At 33.2% G+C, this 15429-nt stretch overlaps 1 protein-coding gene and 1 long non-coding RNA gene across 10 annotated transcripts; both read right to left on the reverse strand.

The window, feature by feature from the left end:
- Nucleotides 1-37: 37 nt before the first annotated feature.
- LOC106667579 (pyruvate carboxylase, mitochondrial-like) lies at nucleotides 38-10123 on the reverse strand. 9 transcript variants are annotated; one of them, XM_024226376.1, is made up of 18 exons: nucleotides 10047-10123; nucleotides 7930-7980; nucleotides 5325-5375; nucleotides 4467-4524; nucleotides 4098-4167; nucleotides 3762-3962; nucleotides 3521-3705; nucleotides 3274-3457; nucleotides 3086-3213; nucleotides 2797-3021; nucleotides 2501-2664; nucleotides 2266-2428; nucleotides 2007-2189; nucleotides 1706-1940; nucleotides 1075-1456; nucleotides 764-1004; nucleotides 441-690; nucleotides 40-381 (listed from the first exon to the last, which is right to left on the reverse strand). In XM_024226376.1, exons 6-18 carry the CDS (start codon nucleotides 3898-3900, stop codon nucleotides 59-61), a joined length of 2802 nt encoding a protein of 933 aa, XP_024082144.1. In that variant the 5' UTR covers nucleotides 3901-3962; nucleotides 4098-4167; nucleotides 4467-4524; nucleotides 5325-5375; nucleotides 7930-7980; nucleotides 10047-10123; the 3' UTR covers nucleotides 40-58. The 9 variants fall into 9 exon arrangements, with proteins under 9 accessions (XP_024082150.1, XP_024082144.1, XP_024082146.1 ...); XM_024226378.1 differs by having other exon boundaries at nucleotides 4098-4151; nucleotides 10047-10116; XM_024226375.1 differs by having other exon boundaries at nucleotides 4467-4531; nucleotides 10047-10116.
- A 3002-nt stretch (nucleotides 10124-13125) lies between these two features.
- On the reverse strand, nucleotides 13126-14898 carry LOC112126720. Its single transcript, XR_002910172.1, has 2 exons — nucleotides 13359-14898; nucleotides 13126-13308 (listed from the first exon to the last, which is right to left on the reverse strand). It is a non-coding gene; the product is annotated as an uncharacterized LOC112126720 (long non-coding RNA).
- Between the last annotated feature and the right edge of the window lie 531 nt (nucleotides 14899-15429).

A 15429-nucleotide genomic window follows, 5' to 3' on the forward strand; every position in this document is an offset into this window, starting at 1 on the left:
AACAATCATTTCATCTTGAATGGGTTATAATTGCCAGGACAGACCCTCAAAATGTTTATCAATTTTTCTTACCTTTAAAATGGTCAAAGGATGAAATGATGTGTTCAAAAAACAACGAACCAAAAGATTCATTCACCTTTATTATGTCACCAAGGATAATATTGGCTTCTGCGTACGCCTTTTTCACCTCTTCAAATTTTTCACCTAAACCAAGCGAAAACGCTTGAAACTGTAAGTTTGTGTACTGGCCGCCTGGTATTTCATTCTGGTACACATCCGCGTTACCCGACTTCATGGTTGCAGTACATTCGAAAGGGGCGTACAGCGTTCTGGCTTGTTCCCAATATGCAGAATACTCTGATACCTTGGCCAGCTCAATTCCTGTAATACATATAAATAAAGGATTTGACCTGCATACCCACAAGGTGTAGATACCCAACCTGTATCCAGTTTTGTTCCACCAAGGGAAGCGATCACAGCACCCATCGAAGGTTGAGATGTCATTCCAGACATTGAGTCTACCGCCACATCAATGATGTCGGCCCCTGATTCAGCACAAGCTAGCATCGATGCAACACCCGCACCACTTGTGTCGTGGGTGTGCACATGAATGGGAACATCGGGGTGTTGTTCACGCAAGGCTGTGATTAATATTCTAGCTGCTTTTGGCTTCAACAGTCCAGCCATATCCTATAATTTTTTGTTGTAAATAAGTGTCAATAAAATTAACTAGTTTGTTTCAGCTGTATAATAGACAATTTACTTTTACAGAGAGTACATGAGTTCCTGCTTTCACCAGCTCTTTGGCAAGGGTCTTATAGTACTCGAGGTTATACTTTTGTCGTGTAGGGTCTGAAACGTCTCCGGTGTAGGAGATCGCTGCTTCAATAATGCCGCCTGCTTTTCCTACAGCATTCATTCCGAGTATCAAGTTTGGTAAATAGTTCAGTGAGTCAAATACGCGAAATACGTCCATTCCAGATTTGACTGCTTGTTCACAAAACCTGTTGTCAAAAATAGAAAACCAATTTTGAAATTTTCTCTAAATCATGAAAATTAATTAAAAATAAATACTTGAAAACGACGTTATCTGGGTAGTTGGTGTACCCAACTGCACTCGCTCCTCGGAGTAGCATTTGGAATGGGACATTGGGAATTCTTTTCCGCATTTCCTCTAGCCTTTCCCAAGGGCACTCGTGCAGGAACCTCATGCTGACATCATATGTCGCCCCACCCCAGTTTTCGATAGAATATAGATTAGGGAAATTGTGCGCCACATATGGAGATATTTTTAATAAATCCATTGTGCGTACTCTCGTTGCTAAGAGGCTCTGATGGGCGTCTCTAAACGTTGTGTCCGTGAGAAGGAGCTGCTTCCTCGCTCTTACTTCTTTTGCAAAAGCACTGGGCCCATTTTTCTTAAAAATATCACGCAGCCCGGGTGGTGGCAAAGTTGCTGTCAGACAACATTATAATAAATATATGGACTTTTTTATTATTTATTTTATATTTTAATCAGAGTGTTGTTTTTTTAATTATATTACTACATGAATTTAAAACATTTCTACTGGTTAAAACTAACTTTTTACATAAAGAGTTAAACATAAAATTTCATCAAATCTTTCCTTGAGTGAGAGATATCACTTTTAAGAGAATCAAGTGAGACATATGTCAATCATGTTATAAGATAATTTAGATTTCTTACCGGTAGGAATTTTCGGGACATTTACTTCAATTTTTGATGGGCGTAAAGTTGTTGCTAGCGGTGTTAGAGGTCCGTTGACCATGACTTCTCCTAAATATTTCAGTAATTTTTGTGCCCTGTTCTTTGACGGCTTGATTTGAAACAACTGAGGATTTTCTTCAATAAAATTAGTGTAAACCAGGCCGTTCAGGAATTTTTGATCTTGTAAAACATTCAGTAAAAACGGTATGTTTGTCTATGGGAGGAAAAAGGGTTATTATTTTTTTAGAAGTAAAATTTATAATTAACAAATGTCACTTGCTTTGACTCCTCTCACGCGAAATTCTCTGAGTGCTCTGGCTAATTTTGTCGATGATGAACTCATGTCTGTCCCATGTGCAATTACTTTTGCCACAAGGGAATCGTAATACGGACTTACAATCGCTCCGGGATAAGGTGATGCGCTGTCAATTCTAATACCCATCCCTTCGCCTGTCCTGAATACCTAACGATTGACGATTATTGCAGGACGTAAAGAAAGTTTCAAGCATTGAAAGATGAAATAGAAAATAAGAGATTACTTCTATTCTGCCGGTATCAGGCCTGAAAGCTTTTGTCGGATCTTCCGTAGTGACACGGGCTTGTATAGCACATCCGAAATGTTTGATTTTGTCTTGAGACAACCCCATCTCTGGGAGTGTCATACATTCGGCGACTTTTATTTGAGACTGAACCAGGTCAACCCTGAAAAATATGTAAGTATGTTTCTTGTGTGAAAAATACTAGTACATAAGTGATTTAGTTAATAAAAATTACCCAGTGATTTCTTCTGTAACAGTGTGCTCGACTTGGAGGCGAGCATTTACTTCTATAAAATAAAATTTATTTTGTGCATCGACTAGGAACTCGACAGTTCCTGCATTTTCGTACCCTACATGTTTCGTTAGTTTCAGTGCGCTTTCAAGTATAGCATCTCGAACCTTAACAAAAACATACAATTATAAAATGAGAACAAAGGCAATCACATCAATTTAACTCAAAAAATAATTTACTAAAAATAAAATAATTTAATTTTGTATTCAAGATGATAATTCAGAAAACGATTCATTTACCTTTGAATCCAAATTCGGCGCAGGGGCAATTTCAACTACTTTCTGATGTCTTCTTTGTACCGAACAGTCTCTTTCTAATAAATGGACGATGTTACCAGCTTTATCCCCAAGAATCTGCACTTCAATATGTCTCGGTTTCTCAATAAATTTTTCTATAAACATAGCTCCATCGCCAAAAGCAGCGGCGGCTTCGGAGCTGGCTCGCCCAAATGCTTCCGCCACATCCTGTTTAAAGGAAATTATTTGAGTATAACACATTTTAAATAAAAAATACACATCTTGCTTATACCTTCATTTCCCTGACGACTCGCATTCCTCTTCCACCGCCGCCGAAAGCCGCTTTGAAAATTACAGGGAGCCCATGCTTCTTGCAAAATTTGACTGCTTCATCTGATGATTTTACTGGTCCAGGTGTACCTGAATATAATATATAAGATAAATAAACCGAAACAAACATTTTTTTAAATTTAAACTGACCGGGAACAATCGGCACTCCGGAGGCAATCGCCGCATGTTTCGCGGCAACTTTATCTCCCATCTGCTCAATGACTTTGGGGGAAGGACCTATGAATCTCAGACCCGCGTCTATGACAGCTTTTGCAAAATCAGCACGCTCCGAAAGAAATCCGTAGCCAGGGTGGATTGCATCAACACCGTTTTCCTTTAATTTCCAGATAGTTCAGTTACTAAATTTCAAATGGTAGTCAAAAGTTTGCATTTTTACCTTTGCGACTTGGACGATTTCAGGGATGTTGAGATAGGCCTGAACCGGTTGAAGCCCTTTTCCTATTACATACGCCTCATCTGCTTTTTGCCTGAACATCTGCATTTTGTCCTGCTCTGAATATATGGCTACTGACTTTTTTCCCAATTCAGCACAGGCACGAAATACCCTGACGGCAATTTCCCCTGATGAAAAAAAGGATTAACCTCTCGCATTTTTTTTAGAATAGGAAATCTTTTACCTCGATTGGCCACTAAAATGTTTTTAATCGGTCTGTATTCCAATTTGTTGTGGGAACTTTGTCTTTGGGACATTGTCCATCCGATGTTATGACTAATCCTTGTCATTATGTGGTACGTATTCTTCAATGCGGACAGCATTGTGATATATAAAATATAGTCAAACAGTGAAAATAAAATAAATATGTGATAATTCCCTGTAACTGTAAAGCAGAGAGTACTGATTAAAATTAATGCTTAAACGTAAAAAAATTTAAAATTCAACTTTCATCATACATTTTAAATAAAAACATTTAGTTTGATGTTATTTTTTAATGCAATAAAATTTAAAGAAAAACCTGAATATTGAATGACAGTTAGCAGGTCGATGTAGTATTTGAGTTTCTTCAAGTCTTCAAAGAAATATAACTATTAAAAAAAAATTAAGGAAAAAAATTACACATAAAAAATTACATTAAATTTTATTTTTATGCTTTAGGTATGAATTTAAGTCCATTAATAATTAATTCAATTCATAATTTAAAAAATAAATGTTTCTTCTGTTAACACTTTCTAAAAAAATTGAATTATAATTTTCTCTAAACAATTAACCTTTGGTTTTGTATGACAATTAAAATATACAGTTTGACTTTCAATCTTTGCAGGTACAAGGTATTCAGAGTAGTCAATTGACATAAATTATTTTACTGTAGTACATGTGAACATACCGATGAAGATGGAAGATTTTTAATTAATCAGAATGGTAACGTCTTCTCTTCTTCTTCACTAATTCCTCAAACAGAAAGAACTGATTAGTAAATATATTTTATATTAAATGTTATTCGAAAATGAATTTTCGTATCCATGGCGATTGATCTACACCTGATACTCTATAGCAAGTACATAGTTGAATATAAAATGAACATAAAATGTTAGTTTGGAAAATATATTATCTTTTTCTTTAAAAAAAATTACTATGGATTAATTAAAATAATTAAGAACATTATAATGTTAAATACAAGCGCCGGATCGGCAGAAAAGGTCTTACGTCTTAAGAGCACTGTCAATTGGTGGCCCTTGGAGGACCAGACTCATAGAAGGGTCATCCTCATCCGATTAAGAATAAACCCTGTGAGCTTGACACACGAACACTTAATTTTGAGCCAAATTCCACGTCTCCTTCATGCAGAGAAAGGTTGCTCCCATCTAATCTAAGTGAATGGGTGGCTCTTTATAGAGAGCGCATAGTGATATGAAAAGAATTCCTATAACACAGGATCTTCAAGACATAAGAATTTGTTTTTAATTTCCTGCCTGGGGGACATGATAAATGAAATTCCAGCCTGCGTTGAACGTGTTAATAAATATTAAAAAATTTACTTTCAATCAGTCTTGGCAGGTATATGGTATTGAAAATAAGCACCTCAAATGTATTGTTTTAAATAATCAAGAAAAAATACCAAAAGATTCAAGCAAATTTTCCTATACTTTTTTAAAATTTTGTTTTAAATGTGATCTGAGATTAAAATTGTTCATTTAAAAAATACTTTATATAAATTATTTTACTGTAACATGTATTTACATACCAGTAAAGATGAAAAGACTTTCAAGCTTACAAGTTGATTCAGTTTTCTTTCCTTGAAACAAATATAACTTATTAGAAATTATATTTTTTATTTAATGAACTGAATTTTCGTATCCATAGCAATTGTACATCTGTTACGCTATGGTGATGCAAAACTGCTTTATTATTTTCTATTTAAATTGTTTATTTCCCCCCCCCCCTCGAAAATTCATTTCTGAAATGCTATACTGATTAATGGTTTGATGACTGAACATAACAATAGCTGAGATAAATTTTTAAAATTAATATCATGAGGTACTTGAATAATTATGTTATCAAGTAGATTCAAATTTAATTCTCCAAACCGATCACAATATAATGTTAGTTTGGAACACATATTTCTAGTTTTTTTCCTTATAAATAAAATACAGAGGAATAATTAACATATTATATTTTTATGAGAATAAACTTAAATAAATTTCTGCACTACTTCATTAAATACATTTTGTTAAATAATCTGTTATTTACTTATTATTCTAGAAAACCTAAGGAAGAGGATAATTATATCCACGGGTGAGAACTAAAGTGGAATTAAAAAACAGATGCTTTACAGAGGTCAATGTGCACTCAACAAACCGTATGGGTCTGGAGCTAGTGTCTATGGAAAAAAAAAGGAGTTAAGTTCATATAAGCCTTGGACAACAAGCCACTGTTTAGCAGGTAGAGGCTGTGGCTATGGAACACTGTGCCAAGGAGATCAAAAGGCTGTGTATGACCAATGAAAGAATAACAATTTTCTTAGACAGCCAGGCAGTAGTAAAGTCCAAAGCTGTTTGGTATCAGAGTATACAGGGCAGAGGATTAATGAATAGGATGATAAATTGGCCAAGGAATGCTCGGTGAGGGAGTTACGAGGTAATTCCAAATTTTTTTATTGTGGTGTGAGGCAAAGAAATGTATGGATATATATTTCCTAAGCCCGTTACTTTTTCCTTATTCATCCATGATCCTCTTCAATCTTGGCTTTTTTGAGAGTTTGTTTGTTGGGCTTCAAAAAGAAATGGTCTCCTTGGATCATACTGTGATAAATGGAATATCACTGTCAACTAGCTAAATCAATGATAGTCATGTTTAGATGAGGAGGCAGGCCTGCTATGACCAAGCGCTGGTTTTCCCGAGGGGAGAGAGTTGAGAGGTGGTAAACCGATATAAATATCTTGTGTTGTCCTAACTTGTCTGGCTATACATATACATATTTTGAGTAACTCAGGTTATCAACAGAGATTTATGAACATCATATGCAATCCTAAAACATTTATCTCCTTTTTATAGATCCAGAACATTCTGAGGCAGCTTTTAACTCAATCAAAAAGCCAGCTATCAGAAACTCCCTGCTCTACGATGGCTAATTAAACTTAGGTGCAAACAAGTGTTTTTAAAGTCTGTGCCATGAAAGAGTAAGAGTAAGGTAGGATTGTTGATAAATGGATCAACCCTGGGGGTTTTTGCCCATTATTTTATTTTCATGTTGATATTGAAAAATCCCAAGGTTTTGCACTCCCTCTATGCACTTCATGCATGATTAATAATTGCTTTATATGAATTCAGTTTTTTTATATAATTGTGTGTCTAATTTTGCATGTATGAAATAATCTTATTCATAGCCAACATAGGCAGACAAATAAAATGTTCAATATGTATTAATATAATGTTATTTCTTTGTTGTAAATAAAGTGTGTTATCTATCTATCCTTTTTATATTATTTGGAATGTTATGATAACATGATTTTTGTTATATGTATTTTTTTAAGAAAAATTTTGTTTGGTTCAATGATATAAACCATTTTTATGGATTCAGCTTGACATTTGGAATACAAGTTTTAACATATACCCAAAATCATTTTCAAAACTCTAAAGATATGATTTCATTTCTTTTGAAAATCAAGTTAAAAGATTGTTATTTATTAATGTTAAACCTGGAACTTTGTATAGATCTACATACATTTAAATTTAATAGAGGAATACAAGAATTTAATAGCATTGCAATAATAGAATATTTTAGCGGTACCTATTATTTTGTTAAACAGTTTTTCATTTTCCTATTAATTGTGAAATGTAAAAGTAAAAATTCATTTTTATTGTTTTTATGCCGTTGCTAGTGATCTGTACTGTCTGTAATAATTTAAAGACATACCTGAAGTTAGAAGTTAATTCACAACTCGGCAAGCTGATATACTTTAGATATATCTAATTTGCAAGATATACAACTGTAGACACAATATTTCGATGTCAAACAATTTTTTAAAATTAATTTTCATCACCATAGTAATAATTTCATCACATGTGCACTTCAAATTATTAGATTTTATTTTGAAGCGTTTTTTCCCAATTGTTTATGGTTCACGACTGTTCTGTTCTACTTTCGATCAGTCTTGGTAGATATATGTTATTGAAAATAAGCACTTCAAATGTATTGTTTTAAATATTCAAGAAAAAATATCAAAAGATTCAAGCAAATTTTCCTATAGATGTTTTTCAATTTTGTTTTAAATTTGATCTGAGATCAAAATTGTTCATTTAAAAAATACTGTATATAAATTATTTTACTGTAACATGTTTTTACATACCAGTAAAGATGAAAAGACTTTCAAGCTTACAAGTTGATTCAGTTTTCTTTCCTTGAAACAAATATAACTTATTAGAAATTATATTTTTTATTTAATGATATGAATTTCCGTATCCATAGCAATTGTACATCTGTTAATCTGTGGTGATGCAAAACTGCTTTATTAATTTCTATTTAAATTGTTTATTCCCCCCCCTCAAAAATTCATTACTGAAATGCTATACCGGTTAATGCTAAACTGAAAATAACAATTAATATGCTGAGATAAATTTTTAAAATTAATATAATGATTTACTTGAATAATTATGTTATCAAGTAGTTTCAAATAAACTTTAATTCTCTAAATAGGTCACAATATAATATTAGTTCGGAAAACGTATTTATAATTCCTTTTTCCTTATAAAAAAAAAGAACAAAGGAATGATTATATATTACACAGGGTGGGCGACCAAGACCCGAGGGGTTAAATGCCTGGGCAGGATCATACCCCATCCCTAAAAGGTCCGGGACTTGGTCAGCTCACGTATCCTGCATAAATCTCTTGGGTTTGTTCACAAACTCCAAGATTTTGGACCATTTTATCTCAAGGAGTGATTTGGTGATGTTCGCTCCTTCAATGATTTCAAATCTGGACCTAGCATACCTATAGAGTAATAAGTAATATTATATTTTACAAGTATAAACTTAAATAAATTTCTTCATTCAATACATTCTGTTAAATATTCTTTGTTTTTTACTTATTACTCTGGAAAGCCCAAGGAAGAGGATAACTATATCCATGGGCGAAAACCAAGGTGGAATTCAAAAACAGATGGTTTACATAGGTCAATATGGACATAACAAACCGTATGAGTCTGGAGCTGGTGTCTAAGAAAACAAACTAAGGACTTAATTAAATGCATATAAGCCTTCGACAACTACACTTAAATTGAGGTATTCCGAGAAAAACCCTAATGTTCTTTGTCCTGCAGAATTCATGTCTAGAGACCTAGTCCCCATCAAAATGGAGATAACAAAGCTCTCCTCAATCTCCTCAATCTCAACAGCAGCCAGATTACATAAGGCACTAGCAAAGGGCAGACAAGGGTAGACATAAACACTGCCCTAAGGAACAGAGCTGCTGTACAGAACATGCGAAACAAAAACCAAGCTCCTTCTAAGTATACATTTTCCATATGAGCAGCACTTATGAAATACCCCCGGGAATTATGAGAGCAGATAACCCTAAGAAAGAAAATTAGAAGAAAGCAGCTGAAATAGTCTCAGAGCAAAAGATCCTCTGGGTGATTAATACTTTCAGCCCATATAAAGCACCAGGAACTTTTTCCCATCCTGCTACAAAAAGAAACTGATATAATTATTCCAACACTGATGCAAATATGTAGAAGCAGCCTAGCACTAGGTTATATACCACAGACATGGCATAGGGCAAAGGTGGTGTTCATACGGAAAAAAGGAAAAAAAGACTACACTACCCAAATCCTACAGAGCAATCAGCTTAACATCCTTTCTATTGAAAGCCCTTGAAATGTTGATAGACAGCCATATATGAACGACAGCGCTGGTAGACAAACCACTACATCACCGTCAACATGCATACAGAGCAGGAAGATCAACAGAAACTGCTCTGTACCAGTTAACTAGTGACCTAAGGAAAACACTAAAAACAAGGGAAACAGCAATCTGCTCGTTTCTTGGCATTGAAGGAGACTTCGACAACGCATCTCATGCATCAATGAGGTCTCAATAGAGGAAAAATACATAGACCAATCCACATCTAGAGAATTGGAGAAATGTTAAGCACTAGAACAGCTGAAACAAATATAGGAACATACATTATACAAGTCAGAACAACCAAAGCATGTCCTCAAGGATGGGGTAGAAGTGCTTTGGGTTATACAATGTGACCATAGAAGAGATTCAATCACTGAAACCAGGCCTGCTAATCAAGTTCCTTGATGAAATAGGAATTACCGGTGTGCTTTAGGCAGAGAACAATACAATAGCTCGTAAAGGGCGTCATTTATTACACCCCAACTACCTAGATCTATATTTATTTTCATTGGTTTTATGGTATTGCTAATTATGTGTGCTGTCTGTAATAATCTAAAGACATACCTGAAGTTTAGAAGTTAATTCACAACTCGGCAAGCTGATATAGTTTAGTTAAACACAATTTGCAGGAAGTACAAATGTAGACACAATATTGCAATGTCAAATAATATTTTTAAATGAATTTTCATCACCATGGTAATCATTTCATGACATGTGCAATTCTCTATATCAAATTATTAGATTTTATTTTATTTTTTGGCTTTGTGTCCCCACGGGGAGATTTTATATTCAAAATGATTTTTCCTAATCGTTTATGGTTTACGATTGTTCAGTTCTACCATTCTAAAAATGAATGATTTGAATTGTAGGCAAACTGATTTATAAAAATGATGAGATTAGAAAAAAATCTAGAACATAGAGAACGTTTAGGGAATTTTGGCCTTGTGCAATAATCTTTAAATGTTGATAATGCATAAATAAAACACAAAAACAAATACAGTCCATCCATCGCAGAATGGATCCAAATAAAACAAAAGGAGAATGGATGGAATGTATGAAATAATCATATTCATAGCCAACATAGGCAGACGAATAAAATGTTCAATATGTATATTAATGTAATGTTCTTTCTTTGTTGTAAATAAGGTGTGTTATCTATCTATCCTTTTTATATTATTTGGAATCTTATGCTATCTTGATTTTTCTTATACGTATTTTTTAAGAAAAATTTTGTTTGGTTCAATGATGTAAACCATTTTTATGGATTCAGCTTGACATTTGGCATACAAGTTTTAACATATACCCAAAATCATTTTCAAAAATCTTAAGATATGTCTTTATTTCTTTTGAAAATCAAGTTAAAAGTTTGTTTGTTATTTATTAATATTAAACCTGGAACTTTTTATAGATCTACATACATTTAAATTTGATAGAGGAATACAAGAAGTTAATAGCATTGCAATAGTAGAATATTTTAGTGATACCTATTATTTTGTTAAACAGATTTTCATTTTCCTATTAATCGTGAAATGTAAAAGACAAAATTGTTATATTCATTTTCATTGTTTTTATGCCGTTGCTAGTGATGTGTGCTGTCTGTAATAATCTAAAGACATACCTGAAGTTTAGAAGTTAATTCACAACTCGGCAAGCTGATATACTTTAGATATACCTAATTTGCAAGATATACAACTGTAGACACAATATTTCAATGTTAAATAATTTTTTTTAATTAATTTTCATCGCCATGGTAATCATTTCATCATATGTGCACCTCTCTAATTATTAGATTTTACTATAAAACTTTATTTGCCAATTGTCTATTATTTAAGACTATTCTGTTCTACCGTTCAAAAAAGGGATAATTTGAATTTTAGCCAAACTAATTTGTAAAAATGATGAGATTTAAAAAATCTAGAAAATAGTGTGTTTAGGGAATTTTGACCTCACTTGTGCATTAAACTTTAAATAGAATGTTGATAAGCCATAAGTAAAAATCCAAACACTTGGCAAACCTGAAATAAATAAATAATATATGTAGTTTATTAATTTATTACATCAATTAAAAAAAAATTGAATCAATGTTTGGAAACAGAATGAGACAGACTTCAATCATCTTCCTTCTCACTTCCTTTATATTGGTTTATATATTTCTGTTGTTTAATTAAATTCTCATTATTCCTTCTCATTTCTTTTATATTATTGTACTCATATGTGTATCATGACAAAATACTTAAAACTTTTTATTTGTGTTTGTTATGTTGAATATGTCCATATTTTTAATGTGTGGTGTTTAGTTATATTTTTAATTATATGTGAACTGCTCGAAAATGAATAGGGATATTTGTATTTTATTCTTATTCTAGTAATTTTAATTAAATTAAGCAGTATATTTTTATTAGTTAGATAAAACAAAATAGAAAATACAAGTCATAAACAAATAAATGTTAATCCTCATTTTTAGTAATGGATTTACCTAAGAATATTAAACATGAAGATTTTGTAAAACCCTTTTCTCGTATTTTTTCCATTTTAATACAGTTGTACTCCCTTTAACAATGCAAAGACGTCATCTTGAACCAAGAGTTTGCAGTACATATTGGAGAATGTGTCATCGAGGTCACCGGTAAGTGGATATCGCAGAGGCAATCTGCTTTTCTCAGAGAGTGGTCTCCCAGGCTTTAGCCTAATTCCGAGAGATTGGACGTGCCAATGAGAGACCTGGTAGTTGATCTCAGCGCATTATGATGTTAAGGGAGGACAGAACATTTCGGTATATGCTTGTGTTTGGTCCTCCGGGCCAGATAAAGCATTGTTATTGTTTTAAAGTTTGAAATTGTAAAGGAATATAAATATCTCAGTCTAATGCTATCGCCACGTTTTTCTTTCAATTACCATATCAACAATAAAATATCTACAACAAAACAGGCTCTGAACGAATGGCATGACTTAATTTCTCAAAATTTGATTTCTCTTCCAGCAAAATTCAGAATTTCAACTCAGTTTTAGTGCTCAGTACTCTGTTACACCTAACAAGTCTGGGCGATGAAAAATTTGAACACTTGAAAAACAACGTTTTTTCATTAGAAAGTTATTTGCGCTTTCCAACACCAACCCGAAAGTTCTGATCTGATTACCATCTTTACAAAATAGCAACCCTTGAAGTCATTAATCATGGTACTTTGCGGTTTGAGCATTGGAATAATTTCTGAGATATTTTGTGTCACTAATTATTTTCTACATATAATGTGAATGAGTGGCCTTTGCTGTTTAAAAGCTGGACCCCACATAACCACACCAGGCACACACTACATGTCTTCCAACAGTTTGAAAAGAATATAAAGAAAAACATCATCACAGAAAGAGAAGAATGTAGGTTCATGACGCATGGGAAAAAAATGTTTCGAAGGGGAATTTTACTTGCTGCTTCCACATCTAAAGTGCGATGAGACGAAGTTTTATGAATATTTTAGAATGTCGATGTACACATTCAATCAACTGGAACTGAAGCTTCAAGAGAAACTGAAGAAACGAGATACAATTCAGAGATTATTTACACAACGAGAGAACATTTGGTGGTATGTTTGAGTTGAGGTAAGTGGAAATTAAAAAAAAATAAATAAATAAATAAAATGTAATGGAACACTGTAAAAATTGCTCTTTATTTTGCAATTAAATTTGAGGTAATATATAACGTTGTATTGGCGACAATGAGGGCGGTGGAAACTGATGAAGTTGCAGTGATGAAGTGAAGTTAAAGTTTGGCTAGTTCTGTTCAGATGTTGAGAAAAACAACTGTGCAGATGATGATCTATGCGATGTCATGCTATATAATTTATTTCATTCAACTGTTTTAATTCTAATCCTGAACTATACCAAAAATCCTTCCTTTTGCTTCATTCAGAAGAATAGGGTTGAGTGATTTGAGAGTAGGCACCAGTTAAGTGATTTCCACACAAAAAAAGCATCAACTGGATCTTATTTACATGGTGAACTTTGCGCTTTTCCTTTTTTGGCTTCCTTCTCTGATAGTATGTAAGCCATTAGCTTGCTCACTGGAGTCTTCTGATTTCATTTCAAAACCTAGGATCTTTCTTTTCTTTGCTGAAGGTGTGGCAAACTTAGGACTATCTTGTTTTGAAGACAAACTTATCTTTTGTGTTGAGGTGTTTTTTCTTCAGTGTTAGGCTCTCTTTCACCTAGATAAGGTAGTAAGAACTTCATATTTATATTTTCTGATGTTTTGAGCAGCATGCCCAGATTTTGTCTTTCTTTTTGAAGCGTCCTGTCCTATGTAACAGATTTCGAAAAGAAGTCTATTTCTTTTTAACATCCTCCAATGTACCTATAACAAATTAAGTAACATAAAATAAATATTTTGGTTTAGGTATTTTGCTACTGGAGACAAATTCAAATTCTTTCAGCTACAGGTTGGGAAAAATAACAGTTGCTTCTATTGTGATGCCAATGCCAAATGAAGACTTGTGGAATGCTATAGCTGATGAATATTGAGAAAATTGGCAGGACCCTAACTGTATTGGAGCTTTGGATGGGAAACATGTAGTAATACAAGCTCCAAAATTATCTGAAAGTCTCTACTGGTAATACAAGAAAAAATACTCTTCTATTGTGATTCTGGCTCTAGTAGATCCGTGTTACAATTTCATTTTAGTAGACGTAAGGGCCTACAGAAGAAACTCAGATGGTGGGGTTTTGTCTAATTCTAATTTGGGAAAAGCACAAAAAGGCAATAAACTTAATATTCCGAAGAAAAAATGTCTACCTGGAACAAAGAATTCCCCTTACAACTAACACCATGAGTCCATTTCATGACCGAGACTTGAGTGATGAAAAGAGAATTTTTAACTACCGGTTAAGCAGGTCAGTGTATTCATATCAGACTTCCTTTTAAATTATAAAGTACTACATTCAAAAGTGAAAATTTATGAATTCAATGAAATGGGATGATGGATTTCTTCCTGTAATTTTGCATGCAAATTTGATCTATCCAAACCCATTCACACTCTCACTCTTAAATACATTCTTTCGTTGTTACATATAATTCACTAGCTTAGGGTACATGCAAAGTAAAATGTATAAACTATTTAAAAAACTTATACGAAAGATAGTGTAAGGATTATTAAAAATAAATAGAATTTGATATAAAGTAATTTAATTAAAGTCGCTAGAATACAAAACGCCGTTGTCCCAACCAACCACAACTGCGCAGTTCTCCGTGCGTACTCCCGTTAGTCCCGTTTCTTTGTTCTTCCCTCTCGTCAACACCAACCCCTCAGCGTTGCCAACCGTCCCAGTGTTGCCGCCGGTTCTCTTCTAATGTTTCGGAGGGGCGCCTCTTTTCCCTCCTCTTGTCCTCTTCCATAACAATAGCTTTACTGATTAATGAGTACTGATTTATATAAGCTCAAATGTGAACAAGCTTACATTCATACAACAATGTGTGAAGTCTTGAGACTAACAGCTTTACATTGTGTATTGAATGGTTTTACATTTCAAGCTTTAAAAAATTAAAACTAAGCTAAACAAAAAGGTAAAATAAAAGGAAAAACTTCCCATTAGCATAAGTCCATAACTGAGCTTATGGTCAATCCAGTAGATCTCTATATTTTGCTATAATATTTCATCAATTGTGTTTAAATGAATTGCTTTGTTGTTTATTGGATGTTTTTACATTTCAAGCCGCAAAAAATTAAGCTACACAAAAAGTTAAAATGAAAGGAAAAACATCCCATTATCTTCAAATTTATCATAAGTCCGTAACTGAGTTTATGGTCAATCCAGTAACTCTCTATATTTTGCTATATTTCATCAATTGAGTTTAAATGAATTGCTTTATGTTGTTTATTGAATGTTTTTACATTTTAATCTTTAAAAAACCAAAACTAGCTAAATAAATCCGACATATTCGTTAAAATTTAAGAAATGA

Source organism: Cimex lectularius, unplaced genomic scaffold, assembly GCF_000648675.2.
Source record: "Cimex lectularius strain Harlan isolate CLEC.00 unplaced genomic scaffold, Clec_2.1 scaffold171, whole genome shotgun sequence".
Lineage (NCBI taxonomy): Eukaryota > Metazoa > Arthropoda > Insecta > Hemiptera > Cimicidae > Cimex > Cimex lectularius.

Excerpts from the sequence above, each read along its gene's own strand:
- LOC106667579 (XM_024226382.1), bottom strand. The coding sequence starts at position 3,900 with ATGCTGTCCGCATTGAAGAATACGTACCACATAATGACAAGGATTAGT. Across the intron at positions 691-763 it reads CTCATGTACTCTCTGTAAAA|GATATGGCTGGACTGTTGAA; the intron begins GTAAATTGTCTA and ends AAAAAATTATAG. Across the intron at positions 382-440 it reads TGGAACAAAACTGGATACAG|GAATTGAGCTGGCCAAGGTA; the intron begins GTTGGGTATCTA and ends TATGTATTACAG.